Below are 27,787 nucleotides of genomic sequence, written 5' to 3'. Positions count from 1 at the left end.
CCTCATTTTTATTATGTCTGCTTCTAATTGTTCGGTGGTCATTCCTGATTCCAGCAGCCTCCTTACGTAATCTTTTTCAGATTCTCGTGGTTGGCGGTCTGGCATTAGTTTCAAAAGATATTTTGTTGTCTCTGAGTTCGTCCCGACCCCCTGTGAGGAATGGTACTCCCCTCCTCTTTTCTGGATGAGGTTATGGGGGTAGTATTTCACTCTGTCAGGAGCTGAATAGCTCAGAGGCCCTACTTTTAGTGGCGTGGTTGGAGGAGGTTCCTCTGTGGTTGGCCGGGTGTAGTAGAATGGGTTCCTTCCTCGATCCTTGCCTTCGGCCTCTCCATAGGTTCGCGGAGGTTCCTCTGTGGTTGGCCGGGTGTAGTAGAATGGGTTCCTTCCTCGATCCTTGCCTTCGGCCTCTCCATAGGGGATGGTGTGTCCCTGCCCCTTCCATTCGTTTCTCCTGGTTGGGTTTGGGTGGGGCTCTGGAGAGTAAGTCCTGTCTCTGTGTCTATTATGAGTGTGAGCGTCTGAATGGGGTTGGGAGTCCATGTTCTGTCTGGTTTCCCAATCTACTTTGGCTTTTGTCATCACGCTTCTGTCCCTTGTTATGCATCCCAAATGACAGGCGTCATAACCACTGGCCATGTATGATTCTTTCCAAGGTTTCGTTATCCCAGGATAGTCGCAGATTTGTGTGGATGTGGGGGCTCTTTCCACCAGCTGTCTTTCCCTCCTGGATGGCTCATACCAGTCCGGTTCCCACTGCTCAGGGGCCCGGGGCTCTGGGACCTGTTCGAACATCGTTAGGACAGGATGTTTACGTGAGGGGTAACCTGGATCCCTGCACATTGTCTCGGTTCTACACGGGTATTTGTCAGGGTCTATATCCCTACACCTATATCCTGGCACTCCCTGCCTCCTTCCTCTCGGTGGGTTATACATTTCGTATTCCTCCTCCCCTTCACTCTCCTCTCCATATATTCCTTCTTCTGAGGAGGGTGGTTGTGGTCTTAGTTTGCTCGTTGATTTTGATTGTTCCTTGGTGGGATTCTGATTTTTATCCTCCCAACTTGGTTTTATCGCTGTTGCCTCTTTCTTGTTTCGGCACTGACATTCGGGCATTGACGTCCCAGCTGTTGGTTCCTTTGTTGGGTTTTGATTCCGGGTGGAGGGTTCCTCCCTCTGTGCCTCCAGGGATCTGTGGGACCATCCTGGGTGTTTATGAGATGGGAGTGTGTGACTCTCTTCTCTTTGTTGCCGGCGGGGCTCGGGATACCGATAGCCTGGTACTTGGTATAGACCATGAGCCCTCTGCACCTGACTGTGCATGGGGTCTCTTCCACGGTTAGGGTTGATCAGTCCCCTAACTGGGATTGGACTTACTATTATTGGAGCCGGATTTAGATCTGGGGTGGCTATTTCCATTAGTGTGGGATATTGCACTGGACCATGAACCTGTTCTGGGTTTCCCCAGAAGGCCGAATGTTGTGGCTTCTTCAGTTCCGAACCCCTATGGTTATATGCGGGGGGCCTGTATTGGTCAAAAACCTGGGTCCCCTGGGCCGGTGGGGCCCCCGGTTGCGTCGGCTCTCTTCTTTGTGGCCCGTAGATTAATTCGGCTTGGGGGGTTCCTCTATTTCGGGGGGGGGTCGAGAGTCACTCGATCTGTCGACTGTTCCGTCAGTTCTTCATACTCTTCTACCGAGTGGGTCACCAGAGTGAAACGAATGGTGGGGTTTGCCCAGATCAGTCTATGGAAGGCCAAGGTAAACGCATGCGTTTCATATTGGAAAACACCACCACTAAACACTGGCAGGACAATCCTGATTGGGGGGGGTTCCCCCATATCGAGTACCATCTGTACCCCTGGGTTCATCACTTCCTCTAGCACCACCTGTTGGTCGTCGACAGTCTGGTGCCCCTGCCTGGGGAGGTAGCAGCAATGCACTATTCCTACCAGTCCATGTTCCTTGTTTATTTGTAGGTGGGCTGATGGGGTGTGGAATGGTAGCCGGTTATTTTGCCTTTGATCCTGAGTAAACGTATCCGTAAGTGTGGGGAATCTATCCCTCAGTGCTCGAGCGGCACCCGAATCATGGGCTAGACTTGGATTGGTGGGATTCAACACATAAACCTTTTCTCCCGGTCCTCGGGGCAGAGGACAGCTCAACAGGTCTCCCTGGTATATGGTCACCTGTCCTTCCTGCCATGGTCCTCTTACGAAATCTGAGGGCGCCCATGGCCCTGGTAACACGGACCCAGGTCTCTCTATCATCAGGGAGTTCCTTCGAGGAGGGACTGGGGAAAAGGCGTGTGGCGTTAATGCTCTCCCCGGTCCTCCGTGTCCCGGTCCTTCCTGAGGCTCATCATGTCCTTCCGAGATCTCCCAGTCCTCCTGGGTATCTACATCGACAGCTCGCTCCCCTATTTCAGAGGCAACTGTTCTGCTCATGTCTTATTTTTATTTAATTTTTTATATTGAAGATTTTAGGGGGAATTTTTACTTTTAACGCAGGTTACCCCTTTATTAACCTATTTTATATTTAGGTGGGATTTTATTTTTAACTAGAATAACTTATTTTACTTTTTCATATTGAAACTTTTACGTGGACTGTTTTATTTTTAGGTGGGATGGTGCCTTTAACCCAAATAATATTTTATTTTATTTTTTTAGGGGGCTAACCTATTTTATTCTTTAAGACTATTAGATAAGGCTGCCTGTTTTTTTGGACCAGTCGGGCCTTGTTCAATTAAATATGATGGCCTGGCTTCTTATACCAGTCGAACCTCGTTTAATTTCGAAGACAAAACGGCCTGGCTCTTTAGACCAGTCGGACCTCGTTTAACTTGAAAATTAAATCGAATAAAAATAAAAATAAGGTGGAACGCTACCTTTAGCACAAATAACTATTTTATTAGCCTATTTTATTTTTAGGTGTGATGTTACCTTTAACCCAAATAATTTATTAGGCGTGCTAACAAGCTGAAATAACCATTACTTGATAATTTTAATAGAATCAAAAACCATCAACCATTGCTATCAATACCAATGAACACCAATCCATTTTCTCACAATTCAAAACCAAGACTGCCTAGTCCGTTGTCTAGTCACAGCCTCACAAGACGCAAAATGGGGAAAAGACAACCATCAATTGACAATCGCAACAGGATCGCAATCATCAATCACCCATAAGTAATAATCAATAACCACAACCAATCACAATGCAACAATAGTTATTAATATTAATGATCAAAAATGAAAACCAAGACTACCTAGTTCGTAAATTTAGCCACAGTCTATTTTATCCTGGGTGTGCGGTTCGTGCACTGGACTGCCTAGTTCGTTTGACTAGTCACAGCCCCACGTTGGGCGCCATGTCGAGTGTTCGCACCGCACGCGCGGTGATTTATAGGAAAATATTGCGTACGACACACCGCTCCGCAGAGGTGTGTGCCCTGGTCACTCTGTTAAGTCGCTTCACAAATACGAATTCAGACCTTACCCCCGTTTAGCGGGATCAAGATCTCTCTTGGTCAACACGAAACAATGATGTATCTTTTTGCCTTGTGAATTAACAAAACCTATTTTACGTCTCTGCCTTGTCACCCTCCATACACGTCAGTCACAATCAACCATTGCTTGTAATATGCGCCACTTACCGTGAGGGGATCATCTGTGAGAGCGCGTCGTTATTGGCACGTCGTCATTGGTCCCCGGTTTCTCCGGGGACTAATAAAGACTAAACTAATGCTAAAGTGGATTCCTTCTCAAACCACCAAAACTTTCCGACCGGGTCAGGGAAGGGGTTTCAGACTAAACTAATGCTAAAGTGGATACCTTCTCAAACCACCAACACTTTCCGACCGGGTCAGGGAAGGGTTTTTTCCGAGGACCACTACTAAAAAGAAAGGAGTCTGAACCGAGCGCGGCGGTATCAGAGTCCTTAAGATGAAAACTATTGCTATGTAGGCCAGAGTTTTTTAGAGCAGAAAAGCAGAGGAGAGCAGAGCACAACACATCACACCATCAGAAGAACACCCAAGCACAGACTGAGCTCTCCCTGCAGATCTCTCTGCTTAACTATTTTGGTAACATAAGCTCTTTTGTTATACGTTTCCAAGTACTTTTCCCTTATTTTGCCCAAGGGGCAACACAAGAAGCTTGAAATCATGCACATGCCGAGTGTTCCCATAGCCTATCATGGGGTCTAAAGGGACACACGTTCTTTGTATTCCTCTAATGTTTCTCCACGAGGAGATATGTTTAAGCATTCAATTTACTACATAAAAAGGGTATATAAAGTAAACAGTTGGCTCTATGATAAGACATTTTAAGGCACACAATTTAACACATAAGAATATATAAACTAAGCAATTTACTTAATCATAAGATATATAAGGCACACAAAAAAGATATAAGGTAAGCAATTCAATTTATCGTAATATATATAAGGCACACAAGAAGTTATAAAGTAAGCAATTCACTTTATCGTAAGATATATAAGGCACACATATTTATGTACGGTGACCTTGTTGACAGCATGGTGTCACAGTATGATTCTGGAGTGATTCTGGAACGGCTAGGTGCATCAATATAGTGAGTCCTATTGGGACACACGTCATTACGAATGGAGCATTGATATCAGAAATCAACAAAATTAGCTTGCTAAACAGCTAAATAAAAATATAAAAATGTAATAAAAATGCATAGCTGGCTTGCAATAATGTGAAACAATTTACATGTAGAACTTAAAGGGGACATATTAAACCACCAGGTGTGAGTGTGATTAGCCATTACAAGCCGTTTTGAAAATGTGCAGCTTCTGACATCACAGGTGGGCGTGTCCACCTAGATATATGACGGATAGAAGAGCAACGTTTGCTACAGTCCACTGGGTAGGCTGGTAGACTGATCTATCCAGCACACATCTAGGTGGACACACATCCCTTTTGTCTGTTTTTACATGTTAGGGTTGTCCAGGGGCTTACTTGACCACTCTGTGTCGGATCCCGGGGCCCCTTCTATGGCTTAGGCCTGTCTCTCTCTCTCTCTCTCCTATCACCCTCTAGCTCCACCTCTAGACCAGCTCCACCTCTAGGTCCAGCTCCACCTCTAGCCCCACCTCTAGAACCAGCTCCACCTCTAGGTCCAGCGCCACCTCTAAGGTCCAGCTCCACCTCTAGGTCCAGCTCCACCTTTAGGTCCAGCTAACAGTGGTTTTCTGCGGCATACGAGAGAGGATTAGGCTTCTCGGACTCTTTTAGTAAAACACAATGGTTTGTGTGGATGCGTGGAGCCAGTTCTGGACACACGTTGATTTTCTTGATGGCTACCGAGAGAGGTTTATTCTTCCTGGACACTTATAGTAGTAACGCTCCTTTGTATGTGGATGTGTAATGCTCTGTGTCAGCAGCAGCTTATTTTTTGTTTATCTCCATCTCAGTATAACATCATGGTGTGTGGCGAATTTCCTATAAGACCTCACTCACCGGGAGTGAGTGAGCAATCAACGATGCTTGGATTGTTTCATCGTCTGATGTTGCTAGTATAAACATTCCCTAAATGTGCGTTTAAATAAGGCAAAAAGTTCTCCAGCACCATAAACAAGTTTCTTAAAACTTCACTGTCTCCCGCTGAAAGTTTAAATTGGCCTCTTTTAAATCACAATGCTTCATTCACATCATTTCCTGTACGGTATACCTAGGAGCTTGAAACTAGTGCAAAGCACGTGCCTAGAAGCCCAAATCATTGATTTATCCACAACGTGCTCCCTTGCGTTAGACTGGCACCGCCCACCTACCTACTTCCGCTCAATTTTAATTTCCCTTCAGTACTAGGTCTGGGTCTGCTTAATATGAATGTGTTCCATGGAAACCAGATTTCTGGCGGTCCAATCAGCGAACAGAGGGAGTGGCTGAGAACGATGACGTCTAGGTTGCGCGCCAGTTTCAGTTGTAGTCAGAGAAAGACAATGGAGAAGGATACGAGAGAAGCTATTCGGTCTGTTGTGGGATCGCTGCCGAAAATCGATCAATTAAAGCCGGAGAAAGAACAAGCTTTGCTGAGTATTGTTTGTCGCCATGATGTTGTGGCGCTTCTCCCCACCGGGTTCGGGAAAAGTTTGATTTTCCAGCTGGCTCCGTTAGTGGTGAAGGAGCTGGTCCCATCGCATGACATGCGTCACGACCAAACGCTATGCGATTGGTTATGGCAGATCCAGAGTGGCACTGAGCAGATCCAATCATTTTAAAACTTCTACAGACACCCGCCTCCAAGTGAGTGAACCTTTGTCAATTGACAAACGTTCACTCACTTGGAGGCAGTGACGCCTCCCCTTAGGATTACCTTTCCGTAACTATGAGCATGAAATCGCGTGATACTGAGATGATCATATCAAACAGAATAGGCAATAAAAAGCATGTGTCATCAGTTAAAGAAACACCTTCATATGGGAAGGCCATTAGAGCAAATAATGAAATGTCACATTAACACGACCGAATGTTGCATGTTAATATTCTGACGTATTAACGCCAATAAAATTGATAAATGACAGTGCCTTTTCTGTTGGGGCCAATGAGGGACCTTGAATCAAGGCAGACATAGATATTCATGATGACGAGGTTCTGTAATAATGTCGAACAACAACGCAAGGGTAACCTGGTCCTACCAGACCATCGTACTTCATTTCATTTGTACAGAAGGTCTGGAACTGCTCATGAATTGAGCAGTTCCAGACATTCACGCAATATCATACATTATGTTTCCCCCTCTGTGATCCTATCATTTTCAAACTTGGCAATGAAGTATATTAACATATATAGCCTGCATGAAACACCAAGATTGCAAACAGGCAAAATATCCAAGATTCCCATCTTCAGAACATGTTTTTTGCACGGCAGACCAATGTCTATAACGACCACTGGTCCATAATAACGTAGCATCGTTTTAAGTGCAGTTGGGTTCCCTTAGCACCAACAGTGTTTCGACCCATGCCCTGACGAGTTCTCTCTCACATCTTTTCCATCATGGTCATGGAATAGTTTGACTTTTTGACCGCAGCTCTTGTTGAGATATACCGGACACCATAAACCTTTGATTGTCTTGAATATCAGATGTGAAATACCCGTTTGTGTGTTGTGGATATTAACAGCTCAACCTATCACAGTGCACACTGTTACACAGCATCACAGTTATGTTTACATTCCATTGTAACCTCAGTTTCCAGGCGAAAAGTCTTTGGCTCTTGTTGTCTTTTAGTCTTTTCTGCTTAGGAAGGATCCTAACTGACTGAGTGAAATGATCCGGAAGTATCTGAGTGGAAGCCATGATAAAAGCTGTTTGAATTCTCTTAATGCTTAGGAGAGATGCTTCAATGCTTCCTTACTTATCTCCTTTAGCATAGATTAAACTGATCTCCTCTGTTTAATGACTTCTTTGGGCATGTCAATTAATCTTTCAACATCCTTATTAAAAGAGGCAAAGAGGCCATGTTTGTAGTGTCTGACTTATCTTCAAACTCATGAAACCTTATATCGTGTTGTGTTGACCTATTCCCATCGACCTCTATATGGAGAATAATCCATTCATAATTGGTGTTAGCACAAAAAATGTGTGATCCAATGAGGTACTGATGGTTGCTTGAAAAATGTGGTCTGAATAAAGCATAGACTAAAATAATATACATTAATAGACCAACACTAGTCTTTTTCCTTCAACCAACGCCTTCTCGAATAATCATTGATATTTTTATATTCATCTTGTCCATTTTATTACCAACGGGCACACTAAATCTAAATTGGCCAGTTTGGGGTGAAAGTGAATAAAGTTATGCTTCTGCTCGTCACCAGAATAGTGGCTGTATGCATCTCACACTTTAAAAGGGCGGAGACGTTGCACACTGCCGCGTTGAAGTCAAACAAAAAAATGGGAGGGGAATTTTGCTTTTGACAGTCGAATTGTCCTTATGTTGCTTTACTTACACGTTTTGTAGAAATTAGTAGGAGGGAAAATGGGGGGATAACCCTTTCAAATGTCAACAATGCACAATGAGGCTGGCTTGCTTGGCTTATTCATATGGGCATGATTGACAGCTGTTTGAATTAAATGATAGACTTTCTAAATTGAAGAAAGAATTATATTGGTTGGTTATTTCCGTGCATATGCTATTATATATATATATATTGACAAGAGTATTGAAGACGTCGCTTACACAATTCTGGAATTATATTTATTCATACTTTTTCTCTCCGAGTGTATTCGAACACGTCCTCCGTTAAGACCTTGAATTCCGTTCTCCATCTTCCTCCAGCGCTCATTTCAGTCAACATTTTACTTCCTACATTTCACGGCCTAGGTGTTTCAGGATCATCTACTTTGGAAATTAAGCCTTTGCATTGCACGTAAGCAGGTATCGTTCATGTTTTATAAATCGACGTTGTTTTGTTTGGATTAAGCTACTGTCCAGATATCTAACGATAGCTTGATATAAAGCCTTCTGGGATCACAGTTCTGGCTGCCGATGATCGATAGATGGACCTCTAACCCGATTGGTGTTTTCATTATAATCGATTGTTTTCATTCTGACACTAAACCAACATGAAGGAAGCACGAATTGCGTTTCCTCCTGATGTGTGGTATTATGGATCAGTCGTGTTAGCATTTCCTTAGCATGCAATAAACACTGCATGCTAATGTCTGCTAATGTAAGCTAAGTAAAATAGTAGGATATCAAGCCGTCTGTGGGGTTAAAGACATACATTGTGTGAACTCTCGGCTGTCGTTCTGTCAACCTTGTGTTTATCTTGCACCGTGTGCACATGGATGGGACTGTCTTTTAAAAGGAAGGGGTTGATGGTAAGAAGTGTACGAGCAGAGTGGCGGCCAAAACGCAGTACAGGTAGCTGCGCGCTCCCGCTGTTACGGCGTGCGCAGCTGTCACCGGTATTACGGTAATGTCGATGGGACCTAATTAAAGGGGCAATATCATGCTTTCTCGTCTTATCCCTGTTACATGACGTATGTATAAATGTTTTATGTATGCTAATGATGTGCCGAGATGCATCGTACCCCGACCGCACAAGTGTCAAAGTGGGAAATCTCCCAGCTTTCTTGCTACATTTCACCGAGGCACGCCCCCTTTTGATCGTATCCACTTGGAATCTGAGAGTCCACCGAGTTCAGCGCGAATAATCTTGCAACTCGACCAACGAAGATGGCTGCACCCATAACTTGATGTATTTGGTTCACGTTGGTCGTTTTAATGTATATTCTAAATGCTCTTACCGATTGATTACATTGCATTTTGCTGTGTAATATAATGTAAAGTTTTGTTGTTTGTTTTCGATCTGGTTTGCTAAAGAGGCTAATGTAGCTAACAATAACAATGTCCGAGTCAGGTGGAGCATTCACGCCCACCGAAAACGCCCCTCGAGTGCAAGTAGGTCTATCTGCAGCCGGAGCCACTTGCCAAACACGCCCATTGCTCTGCCAGACACGCCCATTGCTCTGCCAGACACGCCCTTGCTCTGCCAAACACGCCCATAGCTCGTGCGCAATGCAACAGAATATAAGCCCGCCGCCCAGTCCCGTCCTGATATGTTGCAGTCACGTGACTACCACGTGGTCGACTACCACGTGTGACTACCACGTGGTCGACTACCACGTGTTCGGCAACAAGCGCGAATGGTTTTTGAAACCTGCTTTAAACACTCAGTTTACTAGATAAATTCGATTAAACAATTCAATACAATACAAATATAAATGAAAAACAAGTGTTATCTAGCGATCCGTTATCTGTATTATGTTATTTCGTCTTTGGAAACATGAGCCGAATGTTTTTTGAAACCCACCCGGCAACGGACAACCCAATCAAATCAGTTGTCAAGTTGTCAACAACTGATGACGTAGGCCGGTACAAATTTGCCATGACACCACCACATAGAACGAGCAATGGGCGTGTTTGGCAATAGGCGTGTTTGGCAGAGCAATGGGCGTGTCTGGCAGAGCAATGGGCGTGTTTGGCAAGTGGCTCCGGCTGCAGATAGACCCTACTCCTCGAGTGCGTGCTTTACTTCCGTAACAGCGTGACGTCAGACCGTGCAGTGGAAGGAGCTGAAGTGCAGAAGTCGTGCGTCCGGGCTGCCCTCAATGATTACAACTACTCGGGAGGGGGGCCTTAAAAGGACATGATACAAGACAACGTGTTTGAAAGATGCTGAAAATGGTTCTGCAAAAGTGAACAGTGAGAACAGCAAAACAGCAATGCCATTACCCTGTCCCCTGACCCGGTACACAAAAACAGAAACCTCACAGGGCCTGAGCGTAGCTGGTATGCCCCCAGTGCTCTGCTTCCCTGCCAACCAATGCACTCAGAGGACCAGCAGGTAGATGAACTGGTTTTCGACCCGCTGTTGTGGTTAGGTGATGGATCTTAAAAAGCTGAACCATTCTTGTCATTCTGAGGATTGACCATTTCGTCGTGGATTTCCTCATCCCCCATCCTCTGGCAAACCTTAACGAACAATTTAGTAGGAAAGTTCCACACTGATGAGACGGTGGCAAACTGCGGCCTCTCAGCTGTGAATGGTGGCAGAGTGCCCCTCGCAGTTGAATGGCGGCGGCTTCCGCAGCCGGCTATCCTGCAAGACTTCAGCGCGAGGATGAAGTCTTGGCTCTCCCGTTACCAAATATCAGGATGAAAAGCAGGGTAAACCTTGAATGCTCCTTAGTGGCTGAGGCAGGGTAGCCCTTTGACCTCCCTCTCTGCCTGATGACGCTTCCCTTCGATCCCCCGCCAGTGAAGCCCTCGACCTCACAGAGCTACTGCTCTTCCTCTCCGTTTGAAAAAAATGAAAACAAAAAACAGCCTAAAGCATTTATGTAAAATTTAGTGAACTATTTTCTTTCTTCACAATTTAACATTTTATTGACATAAGAGCTTTACATTCAATTGAACTATTATTATTATTATATATATTTGCTTTCCTGTTTCACTTTTGGCTTTTTGAGTGCATATTTTTAGGAGGGAAAGGAGGGGTATTCTTGTGTGATTGCATCCTTATAAAATGAAAATCTGTGACGAAAGAAAAAGATTTTCTAGGCTGTGGCGTGCTGCACCAACAATGGAGCCATAGCTTCCGCATTTCAAGATTCGCCATCACCACTCGACCAAGGGCTGCTGGCCAGTGGCCACATATGCCCCCCGCTTAAGATCGCCTTATTACCAAATCTGTATTTTCTGACTGGAAATGTTGGAATAGGGTGATATGAAATGGATCAAACAAAAGTTATGTACATAGACAATTTTAAAAGATTGCTGAAATCAAGCTTTCATTTTTAGGTTCAGATCTCTCCAATCACACTATTGAGGTTACTTTGAAATCAGTGACTTTTTATTGAGTGCCGTTGTGGTTATTGATACTTGTCCTTGTCTTTTGTTAGCATTAAACGCGGCAATCCGTACAAAGATATTATCCTGGTCTCTGCTCGATGCTAAACTGGAGATGAGCATGATCCATGATGATGTATTTAGTTTTAAGTATCACAAACGAACATTGGGAGATCTTCCTTTTTAAAGGTCAGCTTGAACAGGACAGTAACTGTCACTATATTTGTTCTATATCAGTCCAATACTGAGTTGTCTTTTTTGTCTAAATCTTCTCTTCTCTTCCACCTTCCTCTGTGTTTGTCATTCACAGACTTGAAAGACCATAGTCATGACCGACTCCAAATATTTTACCACCAACAAAAAAGGTAAATGATAAACTTGATTTCTATCTCACTGGAATTATTTAATATAGACCTGTACTGTATCATCTGTATTGCATGTTAGTATCTGATGTGGTGTCCTTTTTAATGATGAGCTCATCACATTATGATATTTTGCTGACTGCATTTCTGTATGGTTGGACATCAACTTCAATAATCTATAATACTGTTAAAGGGAAATCAAACCCCCTGTTCCAGTTGGTCCTACCCACTATCAAGATAAAACCTTTGCTTGCACACCTCTGGGAGAAACCTTTTTCCAGCATGAAAATCATGATCATTCTGTAGTCAAGTGAATCATGTTTGATTCAAGTTACCTGGTGACCCAAAACAGTTGGGCAGTAAATCGAGAATTGGACTCGGATCGACCCATATCAGTACCATGCGACCCGCAACATTACTCGGCATCCAAAATAAGATGTTTGAAGGGTTTGGCTTTCCTTTAACGTTGGATGTGGCCTTGCTTGATAGGTGAGATCTTCGAGCTGAAGGCGGAGTTGAACAATGAGAAAAAGGAGAAGAGAAAGGAGGCAGTCAAGAAGGTCATTGCTGCCATGACGGTGGGGAAGGATGTCAGGTACAAAAAAAGACATTTAAAAACTCTGGATATAGATTTTTCGATAATGTATAGGAATTAACATTTCAATTCCTCATAAGAACATAAAACATGTAACTGAACATAACGGTGAATTCTTGCTTGCATGATAAACATTTGTGTTTTTGTTCTTGCCTCGTTTACTTCAATTGGGTTTCTAATCTTTTATCTGCCATCAGCTCCTTGTTTCCAGACGTGGTGAACTGCATGCAGACGGACAACCTGGAGCTGAAGAAGCTGGTGTACCTCTACCTGATGAACTACGCCAAGAGCCAGCCCGACATGGCCATCATGGCCGTCAACAGCTTCGTAAAGGCAAGCCCCGTCACGAGGTCCCCCGTCAGAGTCTGATGGACGGCCTCTTTCTCTAACCTAAGGTCTAGGAAGATGAAACAGATGTACAGACAATTGTCTGTACAGACGGTACAATTCACAAACGGATGAATTGTGCCCCAGCCCTCTTGACGTCCCTCCTCCATGTCCCTCGTAGGACTGCGAGGACCCCAACCCTCTGATCCGTGCCCTGGCCGTGCGCACCATGGGCTGCATCCGAGTGGACAAGATCACCGAGTACCTGTGCGAGCCGCTGAGGAAGTGTCTGAAGGACGAGGACCCCTACGTCAGGAAGACGGCGGCGGTGTGCGTGGCCAAGCTCCACGACATCAACGCCCAGATGGTGGAGGACCAGGGCTTCCTGGACTCCCTGAGGGACCTCATCGCCGACTCCAACCCCATGGTGCGGCCTCACACCGGACACTGTCCCCCACACCGTCCTCTTAGCGGAAGCTCATTAATGGTGTCCATCCTGCACTGTAAAGGGAGCTATAGTGTAGTTGCCTATAGTGAGTTTGTGTGAACTATGTTCCGTTCTGTTTGGCCAAAACAATGACAGGCCTGTATGACCCAAACCCTGTTGTGCCGCGAAAACGTGAAATTGCACCGAAGAAGTCACTCCGTCGGGTGAAGACAGCAGCTTGTTGCTGTTGAAGAGCTAGTGGGATGTGCATAGTTACTATGCACATCCCACTACTATAAGTAGTGCATCAACTCTCCGTTTAAGATGCAGCAGGTTGTCCACGCGAACGTCTGGTTAAAGAGCAGGTATATCTCTGGCTTTGAGCGTGCGATAGAGGAGTGCATCATTTTAAACAGCTGGTGGTCAGCACTTATTGATACTTTTTACACCTTCTCAATGACATGGCTTTACCTCAGCTGCAATGCGTCCCAGTAGCATTGCTGCAAGCACGGCGTCGGATCATCCATGTCGGCAATATGAAACCCTCAGGTGGTGGCCAACGCAGTGGCGGCTCTGTCGGAGATCAGCGAGTCCCACCCCAACAGCAACCTGCTGGACCTCAACCCCCAGAACATCAACAAGCTGCTCACGGCCCTCAACGAGTGCACCGAGTGGGGCCAGATCTTCATCCTGGACTGCCTGTCCAACTACAACCCTAAGGATGAGCGAGAGGCCCAGAGGTAGACGCAAAGGAGCTCCGGGTGTGATATCACTGTTTATGATTGCTGGCATCAGGATCCATGACACACACACTCTCTCTCTCTCTCTCTCTCTCTCTCTCTCTCTCTCTCTCTCTCTCTCTCTCTCTCTCTCTCTCTCTCTCTCTCTCTCTCTCTCTCTCTCTCTCTCTCTCTCTCTCTCTCTCTCTCTCTCTCTCTCTCTCTCTCTCTCTCTCTCTCTCTCTCTCTCTCTCTCTCTCTCTCTGAATGGTTGAGAGAGAGAGAGAGGTAGACGGAGGTAGAGATCTTTCCCAGATAGGATCACAGAAGGTGGGGGGGTAGCTAGTTTTGGTTACAAGTGCCCAATGTGCTTGGACGCAGGCCGATCATCCGAGTGGTATTGAGACTTCCATTTGAATAATGAAACGCGTCGACCAATCATGGGAGTGGCTCCACACGGGCTGCTTTCCATTACTTACACACGTACAAAGATCGATGAAAACTAAGGCATTATGTTACAATGAAGGATGGAGGATGTTTATAGACTGTCATGAACAATAACATAACAGCTGAAGAAAATAGTTGATTAAATAAGCGTTGTTTATTTAATTTTTGTGCAGTGTTGTTTTCGTCAGGCAAGACGAAAACGAAAATGACGTCGTCAGACCCCTTTTTTCCATGACGAAAATGAGACTACGACGAACGTCACCAAAGCCATATAAAGACTAAAATGTGACGAAAAATGTAGACATTTTCGTCAGACGAGAACTAGACGAGACTAAATTGTTAGTGAGTGGACGAACAAAGTTTCAAAACTTGCTTTTTTCCCGCCAACTATAATATGCGTGCAATGTCAATCAACTAAAGACTAAAACCTTTTGAGTTTTCGTCAGACTAAAACTAGACTAAAACTTTCAAAGATAGAAATGACTAAAATGGGACTAAAACTAAGAAGCATTTCGTCAAAAAGACTAAGACTAAAACTAAATCTAAAATGCCTGCCAAAAACAACACTGCTCCAGTGTTATGGCTGTCGCCGTGGTAACCGACCATCCTCCACGGCCTAAAGCGACCTTCTTTTCTGCTCCTCCCCAAGCATCTGTGAGCGTGTCACCCCCCGGCTGTCCCACGCCAACTCGGCGGTGGTTCTGTCCGCCGTCAAGGTGCTGATGAAGTTCCTGGAGCTGCTGCCCAAGGAGTCGGACTACTACAACACCCTGCTGAAGAAGCTCTCCCCCCCCCTGGTCACCCTGCTGTCCGGGGAGCCAGAGGTCCAGTACGTGGCCCTCAGGAACATCAACCTCATCGTCCAGAAAAGGTCCGATCGCATTTTCTATTGATTTATTTTTTGACCGATTCTTTGGGCGAATCGCGATGCAGGATCACTGTTGTTTAAGAGCTGATTCAACGACGGACATGTATGTCCTGGGTGTCATAAAAAGATGTCATGTGTCCTTGTAGAGCCGTAAATCTCGACGAGGTTTGATTATTTTACAATCAATCCATCAACAGAAAAAGTCAAAAAGTCGAAATAGGAGGAAAGTATTAATAAGGAAACATACTCATTTATAATATTCCACTTATCGTTAAGTGGAATGAACATTACTACCATGACTGGTAGCAAGTCATGGTAGTAATGGTAAGCAAGTGATGGTGAGATCTCATGGTGCTAGGTCTTAAGATTGGTCCATCCATCTTTATTTTCTTTAACCCCATTAGGTATTTCTTCTTATATTATTATATATTTCCAAGCACTTGGGTTGTCTGAAAGATTTCCAAGTATCCATAACTCAATCACAATGAGTGATATTTAGTAAGCATCATTGGTCCAATGTGTGGTGTGGTCTCCCACCAGGCCTGAGATCCTGAAGCAGGAGATCAAGGTGTTCTTTGTGAAATACAACGACCCCATCTATGTGAAGCTGGAGAAACTGGACATCATGATTCGCTTGGCCTCCCAGGCCAACATAGCCCAGGTACACTACTCAAGTTATGACAATACTGAATGGAAATGCCTAGCTATGCCGTTTGACACTGCGGGATGATTGGAAGAGTGTGGGTGACCCCCACAGAGTTGGCAATAATGAATTGATGACAAATGGATGTGACTCATCTCTTTCGCTTACCTAAGATGTCGAGGACCTTGGATGAATGAAAAAATAGCATGATTTATTATTATTAAATACAATTAATGAATAACCTGTCATTAAAATGTAATACAAAAAAAGGATGGACATGTTTTACATGTTTACAGATAAGCCTGAACTGATAAGAGGGCTGAAGGAATGGACTTTCATTGTGCATCTTATGAAGTTCAGTAGTCTCGTTGGTAATAAACAGTGAAGAATGGCATTCATAACGGTCGGTCGTGACTCCCACACACCGCCCCCAGGTGCTGGCTGAGCTGAAGGAGTACGCCACCGAGGTCGACGTGGACTTTGTTCGCAAGGCCGTCAGGGCCATCGGACGCTGCGCCATCAAAGTCGAGGTAAGCTCGGAACGTCGGCGGCAACGTGGAAGCCCAAATAAAGTCAAGACACGAGGCGAATGCGTGTTGCTACGGGGTGTCCTCCGACGCGCGAGTAGTCCGGGTAGTTCCCTCTTGACGCCATGCGCTGTGTTCCCCGTCACAGCAATCCGCCGAGCGCTGCGTCAGCACGCTGTTGGACCTCATCCAGACCAAGGTCAACTATGTGGTGCAGGAGGCCATCGTGGTCATTCGGGACATCTTCCGCAAGTATCCCAACAAGTACGTGCGACTGTGTGAATACAACGGGAAGCCTGTCCTTTGTATAGCGCGTGGGAATGATCTTAATGTATTCACCAAAAAATGACGTCCCAACTTTTTAATTGCTGAGCCAATGACGTTATACAGTTTTTGATCAATAACGGTGAGTCCATGTTCCTCAGGGCCCAACATTAACTTTTTTACTTTTTCCCTGCCATAGTGAATAATGCCCCATTTCCACTGCAGGGTGCGGAACGGATCAGATCGCAAAGGGGCGGTAGGGAGGGGGCAGTATAGCCCAGCTCAGTTCCGAGGTCGCGTTTCCACTGCCGACAGTACCCTTGGTGGTAGGCCGGATGTCGATCGCCGCGGCAGCTACGTAAACATCATAAACAACGTCTTCCTCCGCAAGAATGCAGACGAACGTCTCCACCTCCTTGTTCGCCCAAGCAAGCTTTTTACGCGACATGTTAATTGTAAAGAATAATACCTCGAGGCTACTGTTTGTTTGTTTTTATCCCCGCGTCACCCGGAAGTGACGATTCTGTCGACCAATCAACGGAGGGGTGGTGTAGCTAGAATTCCAGGGTACCCTTTCAGGCGTCTGGTCTCGTTTTGGGTACCGCAACGGAGGAGTCCCTAGAATGGGGTCGGAACGGGTACGGCAAAGTCCGGGTCACGCCCACTTTTGGCGGTGGAAACGCGATCCGACCCGCACCTTTGCGATCCGATCCGTTCCGCACCCTGCAGTGGAAATGCGCCTATATTCACTATTTATTTTCAATAGTGAAAAAAGCTTTACTGGCCAAGCAATTGGTTTATTATTTAAACCAGTCCTTTTATTCTACTGCGGCCTATACGGTCAGATGTCGATGATATGGGCCGGGGGGGCCGGTGTTTAACCTGGGACCCTAATCCCGGACCCTGTGCCCCCCCCCCCCCAGGTACGAGAGCATCATCGCCACGCTGTGTGAGAACCTGGACTCCCTGGACGAGCCCGACGCGCGCGCCGCCATGATCTGGATCGTGGGCGAGTACGCCGAGCGCATCGACAACGCCGACGAGCTGCTGGAGAGCTTCCTGGAGGGCTTCCACGACGAGAGCACGCAGGTACCCCCCCCCCCCCCCCCCCCCCACACACACCTGCTGGGTCCTACTGTCCCTCCCTACGCGTTGCGTTGAACTTGAAGCATGAACTTCCCTGGGTGAGTGCGATCGTACCTCTCTAGGGGGTTAGCTGGGAGGTACTCGCAGCTCTCTCGGACACGCCCGTACCGGTACCTCGGCTCGTGGGGTGTGCCGTCGTCGATCCAGGCGACCAGCCCGCGCGCTTTGATCAGGTCGTTCAGTTTCTCCGCCGTGTATATGCAAAACAAAGTTCTGTATTATTTCCAGCCTAATGGGACCTCAGCACTGCCCCCTCTGTGTGACGTCAGTACTGTCCCTATCCATATGCACACCAAAGCTCCATTCCTAATATCGTAAAAGTCCTCTTCTTCATTTGTTTGTACAGACCTCTCCTGTTTCATGGGTTGTTGTTTTGTTTTACTAAAGTGCAGACTTCTATCTATTTAATTTAGATTGTATCCAGATTAAAAAACAGTATTTTGTTAACATGTAAGGCACAACTGGCTCAGCCTGTTTGAACGTAGGGGTGATGTTCGAGAGATCTCCCACTTGATACGACCTTGCACGTCCTGTGTGCGCAGGCACACGCAGGCTTCAGGGTTGCACCACGTGTATGTACACTCTCAGGGACGGGCGGAGACGGAACGACCTTGTTTCCAGTTACACTGCTTTTGATCGATTCCTGGGAAACTGAGAGGAATTTGGAAATTCACTCTTTTATTTTAGAGTTTATTTACCCACAATTGTATGTTTTAATTAGTAATTGTGTCGCATCTTGTCCAAGCTATCTTTTTTGTACACAGGGAACGGGTTAAATTAGCGATTGTTGGTGCTTTGCACTCGGTTCTATGAACATCCTTACTGTACCAACAGCAATGTATTGTTGTTTCCCTTCCTTCTGACAAATGTACTTGTAATTGTAAGTCGCTTTGGATAAAAGTGTCTGCTAAATGCCCTAGATGTAAATGTAATAGGACTACATTTTGATTCTATCTTCATTAAGTTGGCGACGTTGGTACAACCTCAATACAACACTGGAGGGTGTATATAACACACGCCCGCTAGGGTAACGTTGCCTCACTGGACGGCGTTGGGGCGACGACGTAGCGTGTGTATCGCTGACGGAGGTTGCGTCCTCCGTCCTCAGGTCCAGCTCACTCTGCTGACCGCCATCGTCAAGCTGTTCCTCAAGAAACCCTCTGAGACCCAGGAGCTGGTCCAGCAGGTCCTCAGCCTGGCCACGCAGGTGAGCCACACACACTCACACACTCACACACACACAGTCAGTCAGTCACTCAGTCAGTCACTCACTCAGTCACACCAGGCATTATTTCTTTACCCCTTATCCCCCCACACTTCAAATAATATAATAATATAGTTTCAGATAACAAAGATAAAAAGATAAACAAAACAATTAAAAGTTTCGTTATTTTTTTCTATAAATACAATTAATAAAGTTATCTTTTGTCCCCAGGACTCTGACAACCCGGACCTGCGCGACAGGGGCTACATCTACTGGCGCCTGCTGTCCACCGACCCGGTCACCGCCAAGGAGGTGGTGCTGTCCGAGAAGCCCCTGATCTCGGAGGAGACGGACCTCATCGAGCCCACCCTGCTGGACGAGCTCATCTGCCACATCGGCTCGCTGGCCTCCGTCTACCACAAGCCCCCCAACGCCTTCGTGGAGGGCAGCCACGGCATCCACCGCAAGCACCTGCCCATCCAGCACAGCAGGTCAGGCGCCACAGCCCAGCGTTGACCACTGGCCCCGTCACACAAACCCCTTCTGACCCGCATGGCCCCGTAAGGTCACATGACCTGGGAGCCATCCCTTTTAGTGTGTCTGCCTGTATTCAGGGGTCTCCTGTTGAGTTTCATGGTGACTCCTTGCGTGCTGTGTGTCTGTCTACGTGGTGTGGTAACCCCTTATTTGTGAACATGATTGTGTTGTTTGGGGACGATACAATGCCTATCTAGATAGGGAGCTTAGCCAATAGGAGCTCACCATCCCTGGTCTGGAGCTGAACAGGGAGAGGGAGCTTAGCCAATAGGAGCTCAAAAGATGTTGTGGTCTGAATGGCTACGAACGGGCCAGCCGGAACCCGCAACTCACCTCGACCAATAAGAAACTGCAACGGCTTCACCATCTTAATGCTGAATGAGGTCCTAAACAGTTATACATTACAACATTACACAACAGGTTATTTTTACATGGCATGTTTATGATGCTTTAAATCATGTATCCCTGGGAAGGATTTCCAGTGAAGAGCAGATAATCCATTGAATGCCTGAAGACGGAAGGGCTGGGAAACCGTCTCTGCCCGCAGAGTAGTCCTGGCAGAGGGTGGGTGTCTGCCAGGACTCTCATGGCCCGTCCCTCATCGTTCTCTCTCCCCCCCCCCCCCCCCCCCCCCCCCCCCCCCACGTCCGTCCGCAGCACGGAGACCGGGGAGAGCCCGGTGAGCAGTGGGCCCGCCCCGCCCATGGACCAGACCAGCGTGATCCCCAGCCAGGGGGATCTGCTGGGGGACCTTCTCAACCTGGACCTGGGCCCCCCCGTCAACGTGCCCCAGGTGTCCTCCATGCAGATGGGGGCCGTGGACCTGTTGGGAGGAGGGCTGGACAGCCTGGTGGGGGACAAAATACTGCTTATTACAACATGTAGCACGTTGCAGTCCGCAGAGCTGGTGTTGTTTATTATGTATTTGATTGTCGTAATGCAAATCTCATGAGGGAGCCCCAAAACCCACCCGCCAAAAATCTAAACTTTCACATCATAAAATGTGTTGGTTTGAAATAATACAAAAGTGTAAATAAATGTAAAAAGTGGAAGGCGGATAATCCCTTATAGGAGTTCACTCCCTTTCTCCCGCTACTCAACACTAACACGCGCGACTGAAAGGAGTCTTTCCTTCTCCCTCGCCCGCAATGCGGGCGAGAAGCCTGTTCCGTCAACACTTTTCCTCAAGGTTATGGTGGGTGTATTCTGTAGGTAGTCTAGGCCGTCCATTAAACGGGCGAGAATGTGTTGCCATTCACCAGCAAATCTGTCAACACGACCTCTGGAGAGAGAATTCCATTTTTCTGAAGCCAGAGAACGGAACGTGACGGCTGTGAGCCTTGAACATCCTCCAAACACACGTGGTTCCGGATACATGCTGGACAAATAGGTTTTAATTGAATGGAAAGTGAACTGCCTTGTACTCTATTAAGTGAGCTACCATGGCACACCATCTATCTGTGTTCTATTCGATTTATCTACGTAACATTATCCAAAGGTTCTAACTAGTGCTATTTTAAATAATTTTTCTAGATGGCTTACTTTTGTTGTTTGGAGAGTTACATTTTCCCCCGTTGACTGTTTGTACAAATGTCCAAAAGGCTAATCAAAATACGCTCACAAAAAACGTGTGATACCAACAAACCCCAGAATCACAATGCTTTCTCTCCAAAGCCTTATTCAGTGTGTACTTGTTAATGTACCCAATAAAATATGGGACTACAATTATACACCGTTCCAGCAACACCTATTTCTGCGTACACATATAGTGTGTAAAACTATTCAGACATCTGTAGGATGGTACCATTAATTTTTTCTTTTTATGTATTGCAGAAGCAAAGAATCTGTTGATCACTGTTGCTAGACACATCTCTCTCTCTCTCTCTCTGTCTCTGTCTCTGTCTCTGTCTCTGTCTCTGTCTGTCTTGGTGTGTGTGTGTGTTTGTAATGCTTGGGGTGTCCTCTCTTTTATTCTCTAGCTCGGGGGAGATCTGGGCGGAGGTGTTGGGGGAAGTCCTGCTGTAAGTTCTGAAGCCCCTCGTGTTGAAGCCGGCCGTCTGCATGCTTCCTTGCTTAAGTTCAGTCAGCTCTGTCAGTTGACAAAGCTAGCTAGCTAGCTCTGTCAGTTGACAAAGCTAGCTAGCTAAGGTTTACATAAATAATCATAATTCAGCTGGACTCGTCTACAGTATTGGCCTGGGTAAGAGGCCGATTGCATCTTCCCTAAGCTTTCCCTCTTTCAATGTATTTCAAGTGCAAGGTCGAAGTTTTATGTGTCACCTAAAACGCACACACATACAAATAGCACTGACATGCTCACAGTGCCTGCCCCTTTCATTGTGCTTGCTTGGACAATAAATTATATTCGAGTAAACAGATAAAATAAAACTACTTTTGTATATTAAATGGAGCAACAAAAAAAAAAAGAATCTTGGACTGGCTGACCGAATCCACTGAGGTCAAATGTCATCAATCCGATGTTGTGATTCCCTCCCCCAGGTGGGGCAGAACTTCATCCCGTCCTCGGTGCCCAACACGTTCGCCCCGTCGCCCACGCCCGCCGCCCTCAGCAGTGGCCTCAACGACCTGTTCGAGCTCTCCACCGGCATGGCCAACACCACCGGGGGCTACGTCATTCCCAAATCCGTGAGTGGAGGCCAAAGCACCCTCAGGTCGTCTATGACGCCAGCACATTCCTTTAAAATAGAAACGTACGGGTTGACGCCTTTCCGCTGTTGAACTGGTGACACGAGCTGCGGAGGGAACCGATACCAAATACAAGGTTAACAGGGGAACGCAGCAGGCCTCACCTGTACTCTGCTGCACCAGGGGGACCCCACCTTAGGTGAACACACACTCAGAAATGCCCTCGGAGACTTGCGTATTCAGGTTTCCAGATGTGTAATAAGCCCTGTGGGGGGAGTATGCGTTTTTCTGGGCACCCTAGCAACGGGCAAAAGGCAGAGATAGATAGTGCATGTGAAATAACATGATGGTAAAGACTCATTTTGGTTGCTAGGGTATAACGGGCAGGTTGGGGATATGCTAGGCCCCTCTTAGCCGCGCGCTGCCTGAGGCCGGTACACTGCCGTAATACAGGCCCGCATTTAGACGAAATTTGCAGTGGTAACCGGTTTTCCAAATGTCATTTGCAGGTCATTAACTTTCACATTGAGTTACAAATGAATTAAATATACTCTCATGTATCCGTAGGACTAGACTAGGTTGTAATGGGCGTGGCCTAGAACCTTGCTTGGTAAACCCTGGGAATTCACAGGGTGTGGACTCGAAGCTCGTTCATGTCGGGGGCAACCGGTATTGATAAACGGGAAACCCCTGCGGCGCTGTGCTATGCACGGGTTTGGAAACCGACACAGAGCTCGACACAAATGGCCACTGGTCTCTACTTGTTCTGCTGTGCACTCTCATTGATTAGCGTGTGAGCGGATTAAAAGCACATCTACTCCCATGTTAATCAGATGGATGCATTTCTTCACAGGCTCTGCTCGGCGGAGGCTCCTGAAACCATTGTAGCTGCACGCATAAAGTTGGGAAATGGATTGAAAACGGTGCTCATCTGATGCAACAAATGTATACTCATAATAATAATAATAATAATAATAGTGATAATGATGATTGTTTGCATAATTATTCTTGGCAATCTCAGGCCTTCACTGAAGGCGGGGGAGTTCCTGAGAGAGAGAACGACTCTCGCATAAAATCGACCCGGCTATTATGTGGCTTGTGAAAAATCGACATTATCTTCCAAATGTACCGCAGGACTGCAGAGACGCTCTCAAGACTCACTTGTTTCAGAGTTCACCTAGACTCGGAATAGCCACCCCCTCCCACCCCTCCTACGCAGTTATTGTATGTCGTACTTAGTTATAGTACTTAGTTGTGGAGCATCTCATCCTATCCCTGTTGAATACGGGAAGTGGGTTAACCTAGTGATTTTTTTGTGTTTGCCACTTGGTTCTATGAACATCCTATTGTACAGACAGCCATATGTTGTTTCACCTTCTTCTGGCAAATGTACTCATTGTAAGTCGCTTTGGATGAAAGCGTCTGCTAAATGTAAATGAAATGTCGTGTGCTAGGTGTGGCTCCCAGCCGTCAAAGCCAAGGGTCTGGAGATCTGCGGGACGTTCTCTCGGCGCCAGGGACACATGTACATGGACATGACCTTCACCAACAAGGCCCTGCAACACATGTCGGACTTCGCCATCCAGTTCAACAAGAACAGGTGGCCAACAGCACACTCCGGCCGTCCACATGGCCTTCAAACACCCGCCTTTGAACGTGTTGTGCGTTGTGGCTTCAGCTTTGTGTAACTGCTGTTGTGGCTTGTAGCTTCGGGATGATCCCCACCAGCCCCCTGCCCATCCACACCCCCCTGATGCCCAGCCAGACCATCGAGGTGTCCCTGCCTCTCAACACCATCGGGCCGGTCATGAAGATGGACCCTCTCAACAACCTACAGGTGCCCACACCTTCAGACAGAACCGAGCTTGGACCGTTGATGAGGAAATGCTCTCATACATTAGAAAATCATTAGCATGGTGGTTCTTCCTTTTTCAAATATATACACTCTTCTTGGAGCCATATTTAGTAAATGTCTTGTTTGCATACTTTGAGTTATTGTTTTGTATTATATTTGATTATTATTAAGATTGCATATATTAGCATGGACCCATATGGCTTCCGTAGAGTCATGACGTCAAAGATCATGCGCGGGAAAATTCAGTTTGAAGCCTACTGAAAAACAAAACTTATTTGGATTTTATGCCTTTTGATTGGTTTGTTCCCTCTTTCAAGTAAAATATCAAACTAACTCCAGAGACGTGTCATTAGGGAGCCAAGCTCATTGCGTCTTCAGGCTTACCAAGTGTTGTGAAGAATATGTGGAAAGACAACGCTACAATTCTACGCACGGCAGTCCAATACAAACAGTGTTCCCTATATTCACAGGAGCGGCATTGCGTGGTCGGTTAAACTACAGCGTGTCGTTCCTAGTGTGGAGGCCAGGTCTAAGCACTGCTTTGGTTCCTGTGCACACAGGTGGCCGTGAAGAACAACATCGACGTGTTCTACTTCAGCGGGCTCATCCCCCTCAACATATTCTTTGTGGAAGATGGAAAAATGGGTATGTGTTGAAGTCCCAACCCCTTATCCTTAACAGGAATTGTATGTTACACTGAGTGTGACCTAAAGGTGCTGTAGGTAGCATTAACCAAGATTTTAGAGAGTGAGATTTTTCTAATAAGCCAAAAACGGTCTCCTTTCACCCATCTTGGCCTGCCGTTGAAGTGGTGCAAACACGCACCTGTGATTGAAAGGCAAGACGGATTCCCTGACCCAATCAGGGAAGAGAGTTCCTGATCAGTCAGAATTGAGCCGAGACCGGTCCAAAATCTAAATCCTCCCATGAAGAGCGAGGAGCCATCAATCTGAAACCGTTATTCTCAGCACATATTTCCCTAACTGAAAGCTGATGGATGGTTATGGCCTTCCTAAGAAATCACAGAATGAATGATAAGAGGACAGCCATTTGTGCTCCAGCAGTTGGTAATCCTAGAGGAGCCTGCGCTAAGGGTAGGGTTGAGCCAGGCGCAGCAGGGATGAGTGATGGCGAGCCCCAGTTACCTTGTTCTCCACAGAGCGCCAGGTGTTCCTCGCCACATGGAAGGACATCCCCAACGAGAATGAGCTGCAGTACCAGATTAAGGAGTGCCACCTTAATGCAGGTATGTGCTCACCGGTGACCTGCATTTCCAAAATGTCCGTTGTTATATTATGTCGCGGGTTGTGTTGGGATATTATCACGGGGTAAATGATCCCTAGGGCAAAAGAACGATGGTGTTAAAAATGGAAGATATTCCTACACTGTCAGAATATGTCCTTCACGGCTCATCTTAATCCATCTCAGCATTGATTTGTATCCCATTGTCAAATCATACAGCTGACATTGACCGCTTCCCCCCCCCCCCCCCCCCCAAACCCCCACCACCTTTCTACAAATCTATAATAAGACCGAGAGAGCAATTACGATTCTTTTTACTTTTCCTTTTACCGATGGATGCAAGACCCATCATTTCCTCGACGTAATCCAAAAACCACCCGTCCTCATGTTTCCCTTTCAGAGCGCTTTAAGACCCTACAGGCGTGCGTTGCCGTTGGCTGGCAGTGGAGTGGCCGGCCACCTGTAGAGCAGCAACAAGCCGCCACGTTATAAGAGCACCAAGGGACGTGCCGCACCCAGGTTCTCCAAATAGCTCGCCCCCTGTCCCTGTAGCGTGTGGTGGAACAGCTAGTCGGACCCAGCTGCAGTAGTGGTCCTCTTCCCCCCCCCCCCCCCCCCCGTAGACCGTGTGTTGGTTAGCATAGTCGTACACGTAACGTTGGAAGCCTGAAATGATGCGGGGGGGTCCGGGGATGTGTTGATACAGGCGGGACATGTGGCTCATTGCATCCGGCCCCTTCAAGGCTAGCTTTGTTTTACAATGAATCTTCTCCATGACGACACAATGCGTCCCTCGGACCAACCTCGGCTCCACGCGAGCGGCGAGTCTAATGTGTGCAGCGGAGACCTTTTTGGATTTGGCTGGGAAACGGCAGCTTAGTAATCAATGTCTCTGTCCCAACTCAATAAGGGGCTGAACTTCCGTCCTCTACGGCGAACTCCGGGGTCAACTCTCCACTTTCATGACATTATTCTTATCTTATCTTATTGCTCGTTATCAATGTTCAAAGAGGCGATTTGGGACGCGCCATGTGGAGCGCATGACGGCGAGTTAACGCAACGCCCAGTGATTTAGTCACAATTAATTATTAATTTAACACAATTACTATTTAGTTGCAGCCTTTGAACTGTGCCCCTGGTTCGGACCTCTTCAGGTGGATGTCAATTCAGAAAGATGATGTTTTGTTGTTATTCTCCGGACCTGAGTCTTGTTCTGAATTTAACAACCACTCCAACAAGAGCTTTATGTCCCCCTCACAAAAGTCTGGGTAGCACAGAAAGACCCAAATAACGAGGCAATTGTCTTTCTGCACGCAAGAGGCGTAATTATGGATCCTAATCCTAATCCATGATACACTCTGCCCAGAATCGTGCTGTAATTGGTTGCCGACGCACTTCTTACTAAACATTACCATCTGTAACCCAATACCTTAACTTAACCATCTCTTACCTTATACCTAAACCATCTCTAACCTAATACCTTAACTTAACCATCTCTAACCCAATACCTTAACTTAACTATCTCCAACCTTATACCTAAACACCTCTAACCCAATATCTTAAGCTAATCTCTAACCTTCTACCTAATAGCCTAGTACCTAAACGTAACCATTTCTCCCTTGGTACCCAACAGCACAACAATCTCTATCCCAATAGCTAAACCCAACCATCTCCTTTTTAACCTAATACCTAAATGTCCTTGGCCACACTCCACCGAGGTGACTTTTCTGGGCTCCTACAGAACACGACAAGGGTGATCCTCTCTCCCTGACTGGGTTCACACCAAAGGCAAAGCCGATCCATGAGTACACAAGTGTGATCGTGGGGGAGGGAAAGCTGATAGGCAGTCACAACAAAGCATCACACGAAATCCACGCCTCCCACACTCTGCTCAACCATCTCTGACCTAATACCTAAACTTCACCATCTCTTATGTCATCCCTAAACTTAATCTTCTCTGACGTAACCCCTAAACTTCCCAGTCTCTAACCTTACACCTAACCCTCTCTAAGCTAATACTTAGGCCCAATCCCATTTCTAGAAATGGGATTGGGCCTTTGACTCAAACATCTCTGAACCAATCCCTAATCATGACCATCTCTCACCTGGTGAGCCAATCACAGCGTGAGCCTCGGCAGCGTGTGTGTGGGGTCTTACCCCGAGCTGCGGGGTGTGATCCATCATCCCCTGTCCAACAGCAGTGAACCAACGAATCCTCCCTGTGGTCTCGCAGACACGGTGTCGGGCAAACTGCAGAGCAACAACATCTACACCATCGCCAAGAGGAACGTGGAGGGCCAGGACATGCTGTACCAGTCCCTCAAACTCACCAACGGCATCTGGATCCTGGCCGAGCTCCGCATCCAGCCCGGGAACCCCAACTACACGGTACGAGAACTCCCCCAAAGGCTTTCGCTTTCAAACCGGGGGATATCATGCTTTTTTACTTTTCCCTTTGCTTTAGACCAGGGGTCACCAACCTTTTTGAACCTGAGAGCTACTTCATGGGTACTGAGTCATACGAAGGGCACCCCGTTTGATACACTCTTCTGAAATAACAAATTTGCTCAGTTTGCCTTAAGTTACATATTACTATT

General features: G+C 46.6%; 1 protein-coding gene across 3 annotated transcripts; it reads left to right on the top strand.

The window, feature by feature from the left end:
* The first annotated feature begins 8,238 nt into the window (after positions 1–8,238).
* ap2b1 (adaptor related protein complex 2 subunit beta 1) lies at positions 8,239–27,778 on the top strand. Of its 3 annotated transcripts, none has more exons than XM_060056468.1 (21): positions 8,239–8,394; positions 11,692–11,746; positions 12,233–12,338; positions 12,536–12,671; positions 12,847–13,092; positions 13,642–13,832; positions 14,908–15,129; positions 15,667–15,787; positions 16,204–16,299; positions 16,445–16,560; positions 17,484–17,649; positions 18,815–18,913; positions 19,142–19,401; positions 20,105–20,297; positions 21,427–21,468; positions 21,947–22,093; positions 23,548–23,693; positions 23,801–23,930; positions 24,509–24,593; positions 25,108–25,194; positions 27,424–27,778. In XM_060056468.1, the coding sequence occupies exons 2-21, from the start codon at positions 11,710–11,712 to the stop codon at positions 27,741–27,743; spliced, it is 2,946 nt and encodes a 981-aa protein (XP_059912451.1). In that variant the 5' UTR covers positions 8,239–8,394; positions 11,692–11,709; the 3' UTR covers positions 27,744–27,778. The 3 variants fall into 3 exon arrangements, with proteins under 3 accessions (XP_059912451.1, XP_059912450.1, XP_059912452.1); XM_060056467.1 differs by having other exon boundaries at positions 8,242–8,402; XM_060056469.1 differs by lacking the exon at positions 8,239–8,394 and adding an exon at positions 10,093–10,377.
* Positions 27,779–27,787: the final 9 nt, after the last annotated feature.

The sequence above is a fragment of the Gadus macrocephalus genome, chromosome 7 (assembly GCF_031168955.1).
Source record: "Gadus macrocephalus chromosome 7, ASM3116895v1".
Lineage (NCBI taxonomy): Eukaryota > Metazoa > Chordata > Actinopteri > Gadiformes > Gadidae > Gadus > Gadus macrocephalus.
Note: the sequence above shows the minus strand (reverse complement) of the source record. Positions and strands in the feature narration are given on the sequence as shown.

Excerpts from the sequence above, each read along its gene's own strand:
- ap2b1 (XM_060056468.1), top strand. The coding sequence starts at position 11,710 with ATGACCGACTCCAAATATTTTACCACCAACAAAAAAG. Across the intron at positions 15,788-16,203 it reads CCCAGGCCAACATAGCCCAG|GTGCTGGCTGAGCTGAAGGA; the intron begins GTACACTACTCA and ends CACCGCCCCCAG. Across the intron at positions 21,469-21,946 it reads GTGTTGGGGGAAGTCCTGCT|GTGGGGCAGAACTTCATCCC; the intron begins GTAAGTTCTGAA and ends TCCCTCCCCCAG.